Below are 20055 nucleotides of genomic sequence, written 5' to 3'. Positions count from 1 at the left end.
TTAATAAATGCAAAATTATATTACAATATTACTGAATTCAGAATAAGTTGATTTTGTCACTATTTTTCTCAATCTATGCTTGCTAGATATAAAGTTATTATATAGAGACGTAACATTTTTAATATTTCAGAAGCATGCTCATGATATTGTAAACCAGGCACTGTTAAAAGATCACTGGATTGGGAATTAATAAGCCTGGGATCTAGTCCTCATTTGATCTCTTGTTGGCTATGGTTTGGGGGTTTTGGGCAAACTATTCAACCTTTTGTGCCTTGGTTTAATTGATAAATGATGGTGTTTTCCCAGATAAATCCCTTCCCAACTTAATATTACCAGATGTAGCATCTATGGTTTAGAATGTACAATATAAATTAACCTTCCTGAAGATCTTCACAAGTTACTATAACCTATATTTTCATGGCACTGAAAACTAAGTTTTTGATAGCTTATGTTTTTATAAATAATTTACTTACTCATTTTTATCATAATAATAAATCTGATTCATTAATCACCAAAATATCATTTTTGAAAATAGATGCATGAAAGGATCCGAACTTGTTATGGTTTTATCTGTTCAAGTCACCTAATTTTGGTAGCCACAGGCCCCCATTGTCAATAGGGGAAGGGAAGATTATCCATTTTAGCAATACACTCTCTGATAACTTCAGCCTATATGCCCTTCAATTCCACTTTTACGTCAGATTGAATGGGAATGTGAGGCCCCCAGTAGTAAACTAACCCTACTTTCTCTTTGGAAATTGGTCTTTCTACCTAGCTCTTTGCCTCTGTTCACGTTCTTGTATTCCACAGAAAATATATACATTAGGTGTTAAGATCACAATGATTAACAATTTTTAAGTAGAAATAGTTATTAAGTATAGCATAATCATGCCTTTGAATTAGTACAAAAGTAGGAAACAGAGCTTTAGTGAGTTTTTTCATTCTTTCCACCATTTACAGGGCAAAAATGAAGAATTTTACCAATTCAAAACTATGCACATATATAGTTTCCACCAGTATTTAGTAGTTATGTTTCTCAAGATGTATAATTCCTTTCCTTTCTGTTTTCTGTAGTTTGATAAACCCTTGATAGGAGTTAATGTTGTTTCAGTTAGATTTATTATTTCTTTTATGTGGTTTAATTTCATGCAATAAGCTAGAGATTTTGTAACATATAACTTGATAAAAATTTTCTCCCTTCATATCTTTTTGTTTTAAAATAATGGATTAATATAGATTGTAATTTTACAGTAGAGGAAATACATTTTACTTTTAGTTCTTACCTAGATATCTTAGGAAAAAAGAAACATCATTTTTAAGGATTATTGTTTTTATGCTAATGAAAAAAATAGCATGATTTTCCATTCTGGACTTTGTAATTAACTTTACCTTGGAATAATTGAATCTTAAATATAACTTCATTGAAAATTTTATTTTCAAGTAATATTTTAAAATGCAAAATTTGTGTGATCTCTACTAAAAAGAACTCTCACATTCCAATGTGCTTATAGCTACAATAATTGGTTAAAAGAGACAAATTATAAAGAAGATATAGGTTGTGACATTGAAATTACAAAATGTGGATTAGGGAAGTAAGTGTGTAGAGTTTTGTATGCAATCAAAGTTAAGTTATTACCAGTTTAAAAAACCCTTATGTAAGATGTAAAGAAAAGCAAAAACCTATAGTAGCAAAAGCAAAAACCTATAGTAGATATACAAAAGGTAAAAAGTAAGGAATCGAAGTATACTACTGAGCAAAACAGTCAAACCATAAAAGAAGACAACAAAAAAAGGCATATAGAACAAAGGATCTACAAAACAATTAGAAAACAACTTTTTAAATGGCAGTAGTAAATTCCTACCTATCAATATTTACTTTGAATGTAAATGGATTAAATTCACCAATCTAAAGATAGAGTGGCCAAATGGATTAAAACAACAAGACTCAACTACATGCTGCCCATAAGAGACTCACGTCATCTTTTAGGACACATGTTGACTGAAATAGAAGAGATAGAAAAAGATATTTTGGTTTCCATGCAAATGGAAACCAAAAGAGAATGGGGATAGCCATACTTCTATTAGACAAAATAGGCTTTAAAATCAAAAACTAAAAAGACACAAAGAAGGTCATTAAATAATGATAAAAGGATCAATTCATCAAGAAGGTATAACAATTGTAAATATATATGCACCCAACATTGGAGTACCTAAATATATAAAGCAAATATAAAGTGATAAAAAGAAAGAGACAAACTACAGTACAATAATAGTAGGGGACTTCTACTCCAAATTCAACAATAGACAGAAAATCCACATTAAAAAATCAATAAGAATGCATTGGACTTTATGCTTTAGATCAAATAGACCTAACAGACATATACAGTACATCTCATCTAGCAGCAGGAGAATATACATTCTTATCAAGTGCACAAGAAACAATTCTTCAGGGTAGATCATATGTTAGGCCACAAAATGAGTCCTAACAAATTTAACAAGATTGAAAGCATGTATTTTATGTAAAACAACACCATCATGGAAAAAGTACTAGTGTAAACAAGGTTTAAATATGATTTACTGATTGTTTAAAAAGGAATTATCTTAGCCCTGATCTGATGGGATTTCCCCTTTGTAAGCAGCAAAAATAAGTTCAGAATGAAGCAACTCTAATAATACAGCTTCACAGATCTTTTTGAATAAACAAAGTTGGATATGTTTCTACTTCAGAAACCATTTACTGTGGGCTCACAGCTTTTCCATACACTCTTTACACTCTTAATTTTAAAGCCATTCATCAAAAGGATTAAGACAATGAGATTCAAGTCCAAGACAATAGGAAGTATGTGCATCAAAACTGTCATGCTAATACTCTGAGGAACATTGTTATTTCAATAGCATAATTTAAAACCACTGAAACCATGTTTTATTTATGATTACCTTTCATACTTTCAAAAAGAATTTGAGATGGTTTGGCAGGGATGTCTTAAAGAAGCAAACACCAAATTTTTATTTGTTGTGCTGCTAACAAGCAATTTTTCCTACATAAGTTTTACCTGTTTTCTCCCCTTGATTTTGATTTCTTTTGTATGGTTGGTAGTTAGCACACTTCTGGGCATAGTGTGCTTTTCTACAAGTTAAATAAAAACATAAATTGATTTTGATGTAGCTAGTTCCACTATTTCAGTTAGTGTGTTTTCCATACCTGCAATTTATAACATGTTTACTGACCCAGAACGTTAAAACCCAAGTTTAGTTCAACACAGTCACTTCAAACCAACTTAAGATAGCAGTTACATTTCCAAGGTCATTATGAAGACGGAGTTCAAGACTTCAGCATTTGAATTTGTCAAGCTCATTGGTCTTTTAGTTACAGGAAGTGTGCATATTTCACATAAGAAACAGCAACTCTGATGATAAATTGAAACTCAAATATACCCAAGGAGTGTAAAACTACTTTATAAGCCCTTAAACAATAAATATGCCAACAATCCTCTGCATACTTTTTGTCATTTTTTAGAGCATTCAATTGAATTATATAACATGTGATACCAATAAATAATTAACTTTTTATTTATTTATCTAGAGAATGATTCTTGCTTTGTCTCCCAGGCTGGAGTGCAATGGCATGATCTCAGCTCACTGCAACCTCCACCTCCTAGTTTCAAGTGATTCTCCTGCCTCAGCCTCCCAAGTAGCTTGGATTACAGCCATGCGCCACCACGCCTGGCTAATTTTGTACTTTTAGTAGAGACAGGGTTTCACCATAATGATCAGGCTGGCCTTGAACTCCGGACCTCAGGTGTTCTACCACCTCAGCCTCCCAAAGTGCTGGTATTACAGGCATGAGCCACAGCGCCTGGCTTATAATTAACTTTAAAAAATATTCTACTATCGAATGCCTGAAAAAATCATATTACTTCTATGTATTAAAAACAAACTATTATGTAAATAGACCAGAGATAGGGTGTCAGAGATGAGATTCCTTGGAAACAGTCTCTGAGACAAAAAGTTGCACACAGAAAGTATTTTGAGAAGTATTGTTGCTATTTATAAGGAAGTGAAGGAGGCAGTATTGGGCAGAGAGAAAAGCTCATCCACACTGCAGTTGCTACTGAGGCTTCAGCCCATGTGACAGGGACACTGGAGCTGGGATGGTCTTTCAGAGTTCTACCAAATTGAGGCAAATGGGCGAGACTTTTGTATCTCTGCACTAGCCAAGAGCAGGCACCAGGGAGAAATGCAGCTGTGATCCTTTTGTAGATATTATTATTCTGGAGTCAATGCAACCACACCACAAATACTAGGAATAATATTGGTAGTGTGGGTGCATCGACTCCAGAAGAGGATCTTGATGAAGCATTACAGTATCCACTACAGAGAGGCACTGGCATATTCTGCTTACCCCACAAAGATTGCAATGAGAATGCAAGTAGGAGTAGTGAGGACATAAAATAAATCAATTATTTTCCACTGGGCCTTAATATATCAGAACCATTGGAATTTACAGGATGATATTTATTATAGTATTCAAAAAAAATCTCTTTTAAATCTCCTTAACTCAGAAGGGAATTTTAAAAAGTCCACAGTTCACCCGGTCTATGAATTCCCTTTTAAAATAAAATGTGGTTTAATCAAATTTACAAGAAAAAAACAAACAACCCCATCAAAAAGTGGGGGTAGGATATAAACAGACTCTTCTCAAAAGAAGACATTTATGTGGCCAACAAACATATGAAAAAAAAGCTCATCATCACTGGTCATTAGAGAAATGCAAATCAAAACCGCAATGAGATACCATCTCACATCAGTTAGAAAGGCGATCATTAAAAAGTCAGGAAACGACAGATGCTGGAGAGGATGTGGAGAAATAGGAACGCTTTTACACTGTTGGTGGGAGTGTGAATTACTTCAACCATTGTGGAAGACAGTGTGGCGATTCCTCAAGGATCTAGAACCAGAAATACCATTTGACTCAGCCATCCCATTACTGGGTATATACCCAAAGGATTATAAATCATTCTACTGTAAAGACACATGCACACGTACGTTTGTTGCAGCACTGTTTACAATAGCAAAGACTTGGAACCAACCCAAATGTCCATCAATGATAGACTGGATACAGAAAATGTGGCACATATACACCATAGAATACTATGCAGCCATAAAAAAGGATGCGTTCATGTCCTTTGTAAGGACATGGATGAAGCTGGAAACCATTATTCTCAGCAAACTAACACAGGAACAGAAAACCAAACACCGCATGTTCTCACTCATAAGTGGGAGTTGAACGATGAGAACACATGGAGATGGGGGAGGGGAACATCACACACCAGTTGGGGGATGGGGGGGGCAGAGGGAGGGATAACGTTAGGAGAAATACCTAATGTAGATGAAGGGTTGATGGGTACAGCAAACCACCATGGCGCGTGTATACCTACGTAACAAACCTGCACATTCTGCACATGTATCCCAGAACTTAAAGTATAATTTTAAAAATGTGGTTGAAAAACAAAAACCACATAATACAAACTTTGCCAGCTTAACTGTTTTATGTGTACAAACCAGTAGTGTTAACTATACATACATTGTTATTCAACAGATCTCTAGAATGTTTTCATCTCTCAAATCCGAAACTCCAAACCCACCGAAGAGCTCCCATTGCTCCCTGTACCCCAGCACTGGCAATATGACCACTCTACTTTCTGTCTCTAAAGAGTTTAACTACTTTAGATACATCATATAAAAGGAAGCATGCAGTATTTATCATTTTATGACTGGCTTATTTCACTTAGCATAATGTCTTCAAGGTACACCCATGTTGTAGCATAGGAAAGGATTTCCTTCTTTTTTGTGGCTGAGTAATATTCCATTGTGTCCTATACCACATTTTTTAATCCGTTTATCAATCAATGGACATTTTATTTACTTCAATTTTTAGCTATTGTGAATTATGCTGCAGTTAATATGAGTGTGCAAATATCTCTTTAAGATACTGTTTTTAATTCTTTTGGATATACAGATGCTCATTGATTTACACTGGGATTACATCCCAGTCAGCCCATCATAAGTTGAAAATATCATGTCAAAAATTAATTTAATATACCTAAGCTACCAAACATCATTGCTTAGTCTAGCATACTTTAAATGTTATCAGAACATGTAGATTAGAGTACATCTGGGCAAAATCATCTTGCAACACAGTACATAGTAGAGTATCAATTATTTATCCTCATGATAAATATCATGCTGCAACCCAATATGTCAGAAGAGAGTATCATACTGCATATTACTAGCCCCAGAAAAGATCAAAATTCAGAATTTGAAGTATGATTTCTTAATGAATGCATATCGCTTTCACACCATTGTAAAGTCCAAAAATTACAAGTTAGACCTTAGTAAGTTGGGGACTATCTGTACACCCAGAAATGGGATTGCTGGATTATATGATAATTCTATTTTTATTTTTTGAGGAACTTCCATATGGTTTTCCATAGTGGCTACAGCTTTTCACATTCCCACCAACAATGCAGAAGTGTTTCAGTTTCTCCACATCCTTGCCAGCACATGTTATTTTCTGTTTATGATCATGGTCATCCTCATGGTTGTGAGGTAATATCTCATTGTGGTTTTGGTTCTTCATTTGCATTTCCCCGATGATTGATGATGTTGAGTATGTTTTCAGATGCTTGTTGGCTGTGTATATATTTTCTTTGGCGAAATGTCTATTTAAATCCTTGCCCGTTTTAAAATCAGGTTAATTGTTTTTGATGAATTCCTTATTAATTACTCACCTCAGAGCCTTTCTTCTTAAAATACAGATTGCTCAGAACCTTTCATCTAATTTACTAAATGTTGATCTTGAAGAAGTATTTTAATTTATCTGAATTTAGTTTCCCGTTCTATAAATTGATAGTAATCATGTTTTCCCTATCCACACCAGAGTGGTATGATGAGGAACCAATGCAGAAAATGACTAAAAAGGCATTTTTATGCTGTCCAGATTTTGTGCAAATATATTATAATTGATTTGAACCAAAAGAATCTACATTTTAAGACTATTTAATATTGTCCCATTTACATTGCACTAATGGTTCCTCTTTTTTCTCACTGATGAAGTTCTAGATTGAAACTCTGAGGAAACTGTAAATCACAGTTACATAACTCTGTTATATTAATTTATATAACTTCTCTGTCTCTCTCTAAATATATATATTTAGACTATATATACATATGCATATATATATTTAGAGAGAGAACGAGATTACACTTAAGGACTCTGCTTAGTACATTGCAACTTGCACCTCATTCTAATTGTGAAAACAACAACAAATTTTGATTGAGACCCTGTTATTTTTCAGACCTTTGGTCTTGTGAGGAAGGAAAAGATGATTCTGATACTTATCTCAAATAGCTTATCATCTCCTCTGGTGGATGAGGCTTGTGAGGGCCTGACACATGGTAGAGGATCTTATTCATTATATAACAACTTTCAAAACACATTGCTAATTATTTTGCTACTTAAGGTGAAAACGTAGCTCTCCCAAACAAATAAGAGATTTAGACTGAATTCTGTAGAAAACACTGCTTACCTCATTTTGCTTAGTTTTCACTGCAGAGTCTTGTCTCTAACATTCAGGTAGGAGGAACTCTATTTTAAAAAATTGAATAAACAAACCCAAATCAGAATAAATTATTTAATTGAGGAGTTTTTTAAGATGCTCAGAATTTTGGTAGAATAGCAGTGTATTTTCTGTAATAAGAACTACACAATATTCTCTAGCTGGTTATACTCAAATGGTTATATGGATTTTATTCTGATATCAGTTTTGCAATTGATGACCACCCTTCATCAATAGCGTGGTCTTTATTATGGTTTCATCTGGCTTTTTCTTCCCTTGTCTTCTGCACTGGGCTGCCTACTTCTTGGCTCTTATTATTACATACTCTACTTTTTTCATATACAAAGCTCTTAGTGCATTAATAGTGAATTTCTGCTAAAAGTGTTACTTTCTTCAAATATCCTGTCAAATGCTGGCTGCCTGATTTATTGACCTCATAGAGTGACTATGTGAATCTTCCATTCTCTGTGGAATTCCATTCCACATTTTAACTTAAAGTCTCCATCTTTTCCAGCTGTGTTCTCTCTGCTGGATAAGCATTTTTCTTTTAATTTCTGCGGTAATGGGAAGGGAATTTTAAATCCTGTTTTGCGTACAAGTGTTTAACAGGTAAAAATGGATGCTGTGTCAGCTATCTATTGCTGTGTAACAAGCTACCCCAAATGTAGAGACTTAAAATAAGAATCATTTTTTTTTTAGCTCATGATTCTTGATTCTGCTTGGGGCTTGGTTCATCGAGGCGATTCTTTTGCTAGACTCAGCTGTGCTCATTCATACACTCATGGTCAGCTGGTAGTTGATGACCACATGTGGCATTCATATGTCTGGTATAACTTTTTGGTTATAAGTTGAGATGGTGTGGGTGACAGGATCACTTGCCTGTAATTATTCATCAGGCTAGCATAGTTCCATAGTGTTGGAAGAGTTCCAAGCATAGCCCAACACCCAAGCATTGTTAAGCCTCTGCTTCTGTCATGTTTGCTGACACCTCATTAGCCGAAACAAGTGACTTGACCAATCCATATTCAAGGAGTGGAGAAACAGACTACGGCTCTTAATGGGAGAATCTGGAATATCTCTTGACAAAAGTGTAGATGCAAGAAGAGAATCTGTGGACATTTACTCTCCAGCAGAGATGTTGTCATTTTTGTCACTAAGACAATTCCTGCGTAATATTATTTATTATTCCTTGGCAGCCATAAGTTTGTGGTTTACTTATGGATACTTCAGTGCCTGCCCAATATCATGTTGGAAAGAGAAGCCCTTAACAATTTCTCTTAATTTCTACTTCTGAGGAATGAGAAAGAAAAATTGGATAGGCATAAATGATGTCCAGCACAAATTCTAAGCAGCTATTTGAGAGGTGGCTGGGTAGGGAGAGATGGAAAATCCTTTTAATTGAGACATGCTCAACCATAAGCAATTTTTCTTTCCTCAGGAGACATTTGGTAATGTCAGGAGACATTTTTGGTTGTACATCTAGGAGGGAGCTCTGGCCAGAGATACTGACAAGCAATTCTGATCCTACAATGCACAGGACAGCCACTCACGACAAAAAATTATCTGGGACAAAAATGTCAATAGTGCTGAGATTGAGAAACCCTGCTTTTCACTGAGTGCATGTAGATGAATTCATATAATGTTAGTTATAGAAGGGCACTTAGATGATGCAAACTAAAACAGGAAAAGGCAATGATTATTTCTCTATTCAAGTTAGTGAAGGAAGGATATGTTTAAAGTCAGGTTGGAGATATTTCTCAAGGGTAATATTTAAGTTGTGAGTGGATGCTAGATGCGCTTGATTGTTACAATCCATATTTTTATAGCTATATCAAATGATCTTCTCTCCCAAATTAAAGTGGATATTAGATATATTTCATGGATACCATATATTATAAGCTATAGCTCTTAGACTCAGAAGTATTTGAGTGATTAATAATTCTTGCATATTGAATGAGACATGTAAGAAAGATACCTGATGTCCTATGATTCTTAGAAATATGTGCAGTGGTTAAGCACATTGTCTTGGAAACATCACTTGTTAATGTGAGATCCTGAACAAGTTTCGTTACCTTGGTAAAAGGGGGATGATAACATCTACCCTGAAGATGGTTTGGTAAAGGTGAAATAAAAGAGGGTTTATGAAGAACCTTGCCTAGCACATAAGAATCACTGAGTAAATGATGGGGGTGATGGCAGTGTTGGTGGCAATTATCTTACTTGTAAGTAATAGCAAATATTTATTTGGATTATATTTTTAATAGCAAGAAAGAATCTATTAAAATGTAAGCAAATAGCACCATTAAGCTTTAAAAATCCATAGCTCCCAAACTTAACATTTTTTTTCTTAAATCCAGAAATACAAATGGTTATCATGAATCCTTGAGTTCCAGTACTCTGGCCTTGCCTATGTAGAGTACAAGCATTTATTTTTCTAAAATGAGAATTATTGATGTTAGATGTGTCATATATTTTATTTACTCTTTAGAGTGACAGAAAAGAAAGCAGACAAAAATAAGTGTTTATGTGTTCATAGTGTTTGTTTCTAATTTTCCAACTTGTATGTGCAGACTGTAAATATTTAGAGGGAAGACATGAAATTCTTCCTTACCTACACAATAGATTGTCTTTCTTAGAATCTAGACATGATTTCAAATTTTCTTAAGAAGTTCTCTTGAATTGTTACGGAATTCATTAATCCAAATGCCATCCTTTCAAATATTCAAAAAGAAAATATTCTCCAATGTTGCTTACATGGAGGAGAGTTATTTTATCTACTAGTGAGATGGAAGTCGCTAACAATCTTTCCTATACCCCATAGTATTAAATAGTAATGCAATTTGATCACATATAACATTGCTCTCCTGTTGACATGGAATGCTAAGGAGGAAGGGAATATCTAACAGCACTTTTTAGATATTCTCTCATAGAATTGTTAATGTGAGCCCAATAACTTATTTTGTAAGTTGAGTGATTTTTCAAATATAAAAGTAAAGCAAACAAAAAAAGTTACCCACATTCATTCAACAAAGCTAGAAATAGAGTATGTGCTTCTTGCTTTCTTATCAACCAAAGGAGACCTGTGAATTACAGGAAAACCATGTGTGAATACTTCAAAGGAAATATGCCAAACACATTGTGTGTGTGTTTTAAAAGATTTAGTAGCTCCTTTAAAGCTCTAAGTAAAGCTGTTAGTCTGACTAATCATGTACCCCTGAAACCAATTAAATTTTCAGACTAGAGAAATGTTCTTCAAACACTTGAAAAAAATAAGAGTTCCTTCCTAAAGCCAACACCTTTTAATTAACAAAATACTCAGAGCAAAGCTGTGGTTTGCAATAGTATATTACACCTACTGTTATTCATGCTACCATTCTGGTGTGCCAAACTCAATTCATTTCAGCTATTTTGAGCTTGATTTTCTGTCTACTTAACTATGGAGGGAAAACCACAATTTTAGTAGAGTCATTTTAATTTTCTAATGAATGCATGAGAAAGGTATTATGCTACATAGTATGTCCTCAGACTATTCAGATGCCCTCTCTCTCTCTTGCTCTGTCTCTGCCTGTCTCTCTTTACACACACACACACACACACACACACAATGTGTGTATCTATCTGTCTACCTAGATATACAGTTTAATTTTGTACATTGTAATACATCTGGTTCTGGCATAAGGTGATTGAGCAAAAAACAAACAAACAAAACCCACCCAAATCTGTTACTGGAGGAACCTTTAATAGCATAACATCAGAAAGACTATTTTCAGTAAGGACCCTAGGCAGGAAAAGACAATTCCTCCAATGGACTTGAGAAGAATACCCTTAGTCTCTGAGGTGGTTAGAGAGGCTGAGATCTGAACCAGCTAATACCAGAGCCAGCTTCTTGTAACCCAAGATAGGGGCATAAGAAAAGGGGTGAATGCCCAGGCATGAACAGACTTGGGGTTAAGATTAAATAGGGTACACAGGAAAGGATTTCCACCAGCTGGAGGGGAAGCCATTTCCCATGCTCCTTAGGGATGACAACTGGAGACCCAGCCCAGAACATCATTGAAAATTCTATGTAATAATTTGTATATCCTAACTCTTTACCCGTTCTAGATTATGGATTCAGGCACTCTTAGCAAAACAAATCCTCTTTCAGTCTTTTAAAATATTGACTTAACAGGAAATATCCTTGGCACAACAATATGACCCTGCCTGACCCTTAGAACTGTGAACAGGTTGCTCAGACTGTGCAAAACCACTAACAAATCTGACCAGCCTACACTTCACTGAAAAAGGTGATTTGCATATATTTCTAGTACTATGACATGGTGGAAAAGAAAGAACCTCATATATGTTAGATAAAGGTAAAGGCATCTGAAAGTGCAGTAAGAATCAATGTGATATATACAATAAAATAAGATAAATAGGCCGGGCACGGTGGCTCATGCCTGTAATCCCAGCACTTTGGGAGGCCGAGGCAGGCAGATCACGAGGTCAGGAGATCGAGACCATCCTGGCCAACATGGTGAAACCCCATCTCTACTAAAATACAAAAAATTAGCTGGGCATGGTGGCAAATGCCTGTAGTCCCAGATACTCAGGAGGCTGAGGCAGGGGAATCGCTTGAACCCGCGAGGCAGAGATTGCAGTGAGCTGAGATCACGCCACTGCACTCCAGCCTGGCAACAGAGCAACACTCTGTCTCAAAAAAAAAAAAAAAAATTTCAGGACCTCAAAACTTCTCTCCTTTGAAACACTTTGATTAAAAAATGAAAAAAATATATACATGCCTGAATCCAGAGGCAAGTCTTTTTAGAAAACATAAAATATTTTAAGTAATGTTTTTCTGAACAGAAATGGCTCTAATGTGTGAGAGGTCGATGAAGATTAGCCTCTTGCTTCTTTATGTTTTAAAGTATATTCCTTGAGACCCAAAGTTTCTGACTTTAGAATCCAACTCTCAACTACTATCAGCTATCCTCTAGACACTTTCAAAATCCTCCAAAACCTAATAGTGGTGCAAGATTTTGTCCTTCCTAGTGATAACTAGATTTAAGTAAGAAAATGTTAAAGACTAAAAAGTGTTTAGGACCCACAAGAAAGGTGTAATTCTGTTCCTCATAGAGATATTTTAGTTACACACTTCTTATTCTGGTCCTCCCCAAAACACAGAAATCTAGAGTTGACATTTAAAGAGAAAATGAGATTTTTGTCTGGAAACAGGAGAGAAAAAGTTTTCAAGAAGTATAGAAAGCGTATGAAAGGACACAGGTTTGAAATGGCCTGTGCTCATGAGAGAATGCACAATAGACATGGGTGTGGAGGAGCCTGGAAAGAATGGAGAGAGGTAAGGCTGGAGGGTCAAATCTGGTTCAGAGTACAGAGCATAAAATCCTATACGAGTGTAGAACATGAGGAGCCAATAACCATTGTGTGAGAAATGCAGGAAAAAGAGGAAGAAAAAAATCCACATAGTGTACTTACAGTCAGAACAATTCTACGAGGTGACTTACATGTATCATGTCATAAAATCCGTAACACAATTCCATTAGATTGGTACTGTTTTCATAGTTACACAGGTGAAAACTTTTGAGGGTCAAGATGTTCAGTGTAGCAGGCATAGTATAATTCCTTACCTCAAGATGCCTCCAATGTCAGTGAACATTACTTTTCCAAGATTGTCTATTTAGGGAATAGTAAGGCCAATTGTCTATGAAGGAAGTACTATTATAATCGCCACTTTACAGAGGAGTAAATGGAGATTCAGAGAGGTTAAGTCATCTGACTATAGTTACACAGCTAAAAAAAAAAATTATAGAGCAAGGATTCAAATACAACAATCTGGTCCTAGAAAGCCTAAATATTCTACACCCTGCTTTCTGATTCAGAGCTATTTCCTGCTTTTCTCCCTTCGATAGGAAAAAAAAATGTATGTGTGTGGGGTTGGGGGCAAATAAATTGACTGGCTGTATTTTCTCTCTTTAATATTTGATCTTTCATTGTCTGCTCCAAGCGGTGGGTCTTCCTCCATTATCTTCTTGTGAAAATAGCTAAAATCACCTAACTAGTAAAAACCTAAGCATGTTTTGTGTTCTAGCCTCCATTCTTCCATTCTAATGGGTGGTTGTTAAATTTTAGTACTCATTGTATGTAGAAGACCTCTAAGGTCACTAAAGAGCTTACTGCACATTGACTTTTCTTTAGATTCAAAGGGAATCAATTGAGCACCTCCTATACTCCAGGACATGTGCAAGATGCAAGAGATAGAGCAGTGAGAAAGTCTGATAAGGTTTCCCCTCCCTTTCCCAGCAGTGTACAGATAGATGTTCTTCAGGTGGTGCATGCTGGAGAAGACCAGAAATACTGGCCTGACGGGTCTATAGATGAGATTATCTGCCCATGACTGGCGCAGGGATGGCCGCATTGCTAGACCTCTCCATCATCCTCTGAATATGCTTCAGCTAATTTATCATCCCAATGGCATATTTAGTCATCATGAACCATTCTCTCTTTTTGAGTCTCAGGCCCTGGCCTTGCTTTTCAATAGATTTTCAATAGATTCCTTCCTCCTTCCCTCCCTTACTGCCTGGCTTCCTGCCTTCCTTCCTTCCTGCCTTCCTGCTTTGTCTTGCCTTGCTTTTCAATAGATTCCCTACCTCCCTCCCTTCCTCCCTCCCTCCCTCCCTGACTTTCTTCTTTCCTTCTTCCTTTCTGTCTTTTTCCAAACGTGCTTTTCAGGAAACAGTGGTCTGCTTGTTGAAGTCTGATAATTCTCTACTTCCTCATCCTTCACTTTATTGAAATTTAGTGTGACATGATCATTTCCACCTCATTAGGTACTTCTTTCATGGTCACAAGTAAGTCTGGAGAAAAAAAAAATCTCTTGTCTCTGCTCTTATTTGAGGGTCAAATTTTCAATAAGTCACTTTTTAAAAAAGCATTTTCTGACACTTCCCATAAGCTTGAAATCCTCCTAAATTGCTGTATATTGCCTCAGTATACATTGTGTATCTATTTTAGAAACACTCCATCCACATTTGCCAGTCAGCCTGGTGTTCTGCAGTTAGTTCCTACAGTGATATTTTAATTTAGCTCTCTTTTCATCCGCACACATGCATCCTCTCTGGATATTTAGCTCCTTTCCTGGAATCCCTTTTAAGATTTCTAGATCTTTTTGCTTCCATGATTTCTTCTCCTGGACTGTGACACAAAATGCTATTCCTTCTTTACATTACATTTAATTCTTTCTAGAAAGAGCCTCAGAGTAGTCAGATAGCTTTGAGAAACAAAACTTTTTCTTTATTGCCTCAGTGTTAACTGCCTTTCAATCATTATTTCGTGACACAAATTTTTTTATTCTCTCTGACAATTAAAACACTATTTTTTTCTGTCTGCATTGATCAAAATTAGTTCCTTCATTCATAGAAAACTCTTGGTGTCCCTGAGAAGCTCGAGAGACAAGAAACATTCTTCCATTCTACTCATCTTCTTCTCTAATGAGGAGACAACCTTAAAAACACAGTTACATAGCCATAAAAATTAATGATTGGCTACCTCAGAATGAAAATTCAATGTCTCATTTTTTTAAATATTTTTAGAATGGTTCACTGGTTGTCCAGTGTGAGTCTCCTGCTGAGATGTCTTTTGCAGCTTTCCTTGAAACCTTTCATTCCAAACTACATAGTCCAATAATTTTGCCACCAGTCTTCTGGTTATATTATGCTCTTGAGTCTGTTGTCTATAAACTTGATTAGGCATTCCTTCCCCTCACCACTCACCTCTGATAACCCAGCTGTGTGTTGGTATTTAGTATCAATTCACACCAGCAAGTTCAGCCCTCTTCAATCAATACAGGGCCACACACGGACCTTTGACTGACTACTCCCCAAGTATTTCACATTTTGGGGCCTTATCTCCAGTTTCTCACCACAGTTGTTCATCACTGTGTTTCTTACTAGCCAGGCGTTTATAAAAACAGTAATACCTAACACTATTGATCACCTACTATAGTGTCAGGCGCTGTAATAATATTATTGTGATGATGATGATTATGCTGCTCTTTCTGGCATTGTCATACGTGTATTGCTTGTACTACTCATTGAATCTACACAACTGCCCTTATGACATTTACCCTATTATTATTCCTCTTTTAAGGTAAATACATGAAAAATGCTTCCCACTTTGCCTTGCTTACTGCTTATTGCTAGTATTGAACAAATGTTAGAACTGAAACTTAGAGAGGTTATGTGGCTTTACCAAGGTCCCAGAGTTCCTAGGGCAGAGAACAGGATTGTCTACCAGGCATTTTAATTCTAGTACTATGCATCTTAACCATTACCATAGGCTGACTTACTCTACAGTGTCCAACACTATTCATATTAAGATTTATTTAATGACTTTGAAACAGTATTTCATGTCTAAATAGAAAAACTACTAACTCGCATTTTTAAGAAAATATTGTATCTTGGTTTTTCTTCACTGCTGGCCAGTTTACTAACAATCTGAAATAAAAAGAAAAAAATATGATAAACTGCTCCCAGTATAAAATACAGAGCTAAGACAAGAATGTTTCATTGGCTTTGATTTCCCTAGGGTCCAGCTTCAAATTAATTTACTTCCTATTCAAGGGAATTTTAAATCAGAAAGAAGATCTTATCCCATCTTGTTTTGCCTTTTTTTTTTCTTGAATAAAAAAAAATAAGTAAAATTTATTTCCCTGGCAAGGTCTGAAAACTTTTGTTTTCTTTACCGCTTCCACAATGTATATGATTGTTACTGAGAAGGCTTATTTAACTTAAATTACTTGTCCAGGCATGAGAATGAGCAAAATCGTTTTTTAAAAAATTGTTAAATGTATATTAATGAAAAGTTGAATCTTTTCATTTTCTACCATGTATTGCTAAACAAAGTATCCACATTGTTAGAAAAAGATATATAATGTCATGAATAAGAGTTTGGCTCAAATTGTTACTCTTCAATTAAATTTGACTTATTGTTATTGAAATTGGCTCTTTAGCTTGTGTTTCTAATTTTTCTTTTTCTTCTTTTTTCCTTTTTGCAAAAACCCAAAATATTTTAGCTCCTACTCAGACTGTTACTCTGGTGACACAACCTGTGGTTACTAAGGAAACTGCCATCTCCAAACTAGAAATGCCATCTTCCTTGATGTTGGAGGTACCTGCTCTGGCAGATTTCAACCGGGCTTGGACAGAACTTACCGACTGGCTTTCTCTGCTTGATCGAGTTATAAAATCACAGAGGGTGATGGTGGGTGACCTTGAGGATATCAACGAGATGATCATCAAGCAGAAGGTATGAGAAAAAATGATAAAAGTTGGCAGAAGTTTTTCTTTAAAATGAAGATTTTCCACCAATCACTTTACTCTCCTAGGCCATTTCCAACCAGTTCTTAGGCAACTGTTTCTCTCTCAGCAAACACATTACTCTCACTATTCAGCCTAAGTATAATCAAGGATATAAATTAATGCAAATAACAAAAGTAGCCATACATTAAAAAGGAAATATACAAAAAAAAGCAGAAACCTTACAAGAATAGTTGTCTCAGTTAAATTTACTAAACAACCTGGTATTTTAAAAATCTATTTTATACCAAATAAGTCACTCAACTGAGCTATTTACATTTAAACTGTTTGTTTTGGCACTACGCAGCCCAACATATTGCAGAATCAAATATAATAGTCTGGGAATTGATTATTATCCACTCTTCTAAGTTGTCTGTGCCAATTTGCCTCCTCCAGTGATAAGGATAATTGAAAGAGAGCTATAAATTAAAAAGAGAAAAGTAACAAAACATAAGATATTTAAAATTACCCTAGATCTTAAAGTTGGCATTTATGCAATGCCATGTTCAAATGAACATGTTTTTAATACAAATAGTGCATTTTTCAGCCTCAGTGTAATCCATTTGGTAAAATTATGACATCAACTAGAAACATTAGAATACATTGATGTAAATATGGTTTACCTAGCTAGATCAAATATACTATATATCTTTTATATTTGTGAATGGTTAAGAAAAATAATGTTGGAATTGTTATACATTAAAGTTTTTTCACTTGTAACAGCTTTCAAGCCTTTCTAAAGAAATACAAAGTTGTGCTGAAGGTATTTAGGTATTAAAGTACTACCTTTTGAAAAAACAAGAAGTGAGGCTGACGGAGTAAGGGGAATTTCTTTGTAAAATAAACTTCACCAATTCCATAGGAATAAAAGTAATTTGATAGTAAACAACCTGCATTTAAAGGCCTTGAGCTTGAATACAGAAGACCTGAATTCAGTGCCATTTGCAAATGATGATTGTGGTCAAGCCATCTCTGGATCTTCGTTTCCTATTCTGAGTACAGAGCATACAGAGTACACATTCACATTCACAATATAGTTATGGATGTGGATGTATATAAATATATGTAAATACTACATATATGTACCTGAAAATTTGTTTTACTTCTGCTTTATAAAAAGTAATTATAATGCCACATTTTTCAGAAAAAGTAACTGAGGCTCATAGATGTCAAATTCCCAGTAAGTAGCAGAACAAGGATTCAAATCCAAGTCCATTTGATTCCTAAGCTTGTGTTATTACTTGCTACATATACTGCCTGCAGTATACTGCCTGCAGACAGTATATGTAGCAAGTAATATATATACTGCAAGCAATACATACTATTGCTGCGGTAATAATTGTAACTGCAGTTACTATTTAGTGATTTGTATGTAGATGTAGATGTAGTCTGTGTCAGACACTATGCTGAGCATTTTATAGTTGCTATGTACTGATACATACAGAAACAAGAGGTACGTTCTTTCACAATACCATATTGAGTTATATAATACTCCCAGGACTTTTATTTACCAAAGGAAACAATATTTTATAATGTTTAAAGCCCAGGTTCTGAAGTTACATTGTCTGGGTTCAAAGCTTGGCTCGCAAGCTGTGTGACCTTGAGTAAGTTATTCTGCCTACCTGAGCCCAAGTTTATCTAGCTATAAAATGTGGATAGTTGTACTATCTGCCTTGCAGTTTGTCATCAGGATTAAGTTGGTTGGTACATGAAAAATGCTTCCCACTTTGCCTTGCTTACTGCTTACTGCTAGTATTGAACAAATGTTAGTAATTATATTTGGTTCCACCACGAACTCTAGAAATCTAACCAATGATGGCGTTTGTATTATGCAAACTGTATATCACATCATAATATTATATGGAAATGAGAGCTTGTTTCCACTTGTGTAGCCTAGTCTACCATTGACATAGCTTCCTGCAGAAGTTACCAGATAATAGATTGGGAGAGAAAGTCCACACTTCCTTGTGACAGGTTTGTGAGTCCAGCATTTAGGGAAGCCATTGATGTGCTCAGTAGTCTCCAGAGTTCTCTAAATAAATGTGTCCTTTTCAGAAAGGACTACTAATTTGATGCCCCCTCACAGAGATCGTCTTTAAATATAGGTCAAAAACTAATGTAGAGGGCCAGGTGCAATGTTTCACGCCTGCACTCCCAGCGCTTTGGGAGGCTGAGGCAGGTGGATCACTTGAGGTCAGGAGTTTGAGACCAGCCTGGTCAACATGGCCAAACCCCATCTCTACTGAAAATAAAAAAAATTAGCTGGTGTGGTGGCACATGCCTATAATCCCAGCTACTAGGGAGGCTGAGGCAGGAGAATCACTTGAATCCTGGACCAGAGGTTCCATTGAGCTGAGATCACGCCATTGCACTCCAGACTGAGTGACAGAGTGAGACTCCATCTCAGAAAAAAAAAAATTTAGGGGGAAAAATCAAAAGCCATTTCTGAGACACAAAAACACAGGATTTATAAATTATATATAGTATATATAAAAATATTTTTAAAATATTATATATAGCATATTATATATAATGATATGTAATGTACATATATTATATATTTATAAAAAAATCTAATCTCCCTTCTCTTGCTTTCTGAATAGGGGGATGCTTTGCCTGCCTCTTTCCTCTTATATTAAAAAATAATTCTTAAAGACATTGTCAGTTCTTGGCTTTTATAGCCTCAATCACCAAATTGTCGGTAAAATGGCCCTAAATAATCATTAAACAAATGTGTGTGAGAGGGGAAATAAGAAGGAGAAGTAAGTATGGGGAGGATTTTATTATAATTTCAGGAAATCAATATCAATTTTATGTAAAGTTTTAAATAAAGCAATCCCAACTTTAATGTTTGATGTGTGAAAAATTAGGCAAAATTCCAAAAGGGCTTTATAAACTGAAAAAAACTTTACTAACACCTATCCATTTTTATTATTTTAACCAACTTCTATTGAGCTGCCACTAAGTACCTGGGAAGCATAAAGTTGTACAACATAGAATGTGCAGGTAAAAGAGGTTGAAGGAAGAAAATAATAACACTATGATAGAGATAAATTTTAGGATAATAGCTAACACATACTTAG

At 35.4% G+C, this 20055-nt stretch overlaps 1 protein-coding gene across 11 annotated transcripts in view; it reads left to right on the top strand.

Moving 5' to 3' along the window:
- DMD (dystrophin) overlaps nucleotides 1-20055 on the top strand; it is a 2091067-nt gene that overhangs the window by 1420156 nt on the left and 650856 nt on the right. For all 11 annotated transcript variants that reach the window (XM_055376532.2, XM_055376533.2, XM_055376528.2 and 8 more), the window contains one exon: nucleotides 16690-16922. In XM_055376532.2, coding sequence (XP_055232507.1) covers nucleotides 16690-16922 — 233 coding nt within the window. The remainder of the gene's footprint in view (nucleotides 1-16689; nucleotides 16923-20055) is intronic.

Source organism: Gorilla gorilla, chromosome X, assembly GCF_029281585.2.
Source record: "Gorilla gorilla gorilla isolate KB3781 chromosome X, NHGRI_mGorGor1-v2.1_pri, whole genome shotgun sequence".
In the NCBI taxonomy this organism is placed as follows: domain Eukaryota; kingdom Metazoa; phylum Chordata; class Mammalia; order Primates; family Hominidae; genus Gorilla; species Gorilla gorilla.
This window is presented reverse-complemented; position numbering and strand designations above follow the sequence as displayed.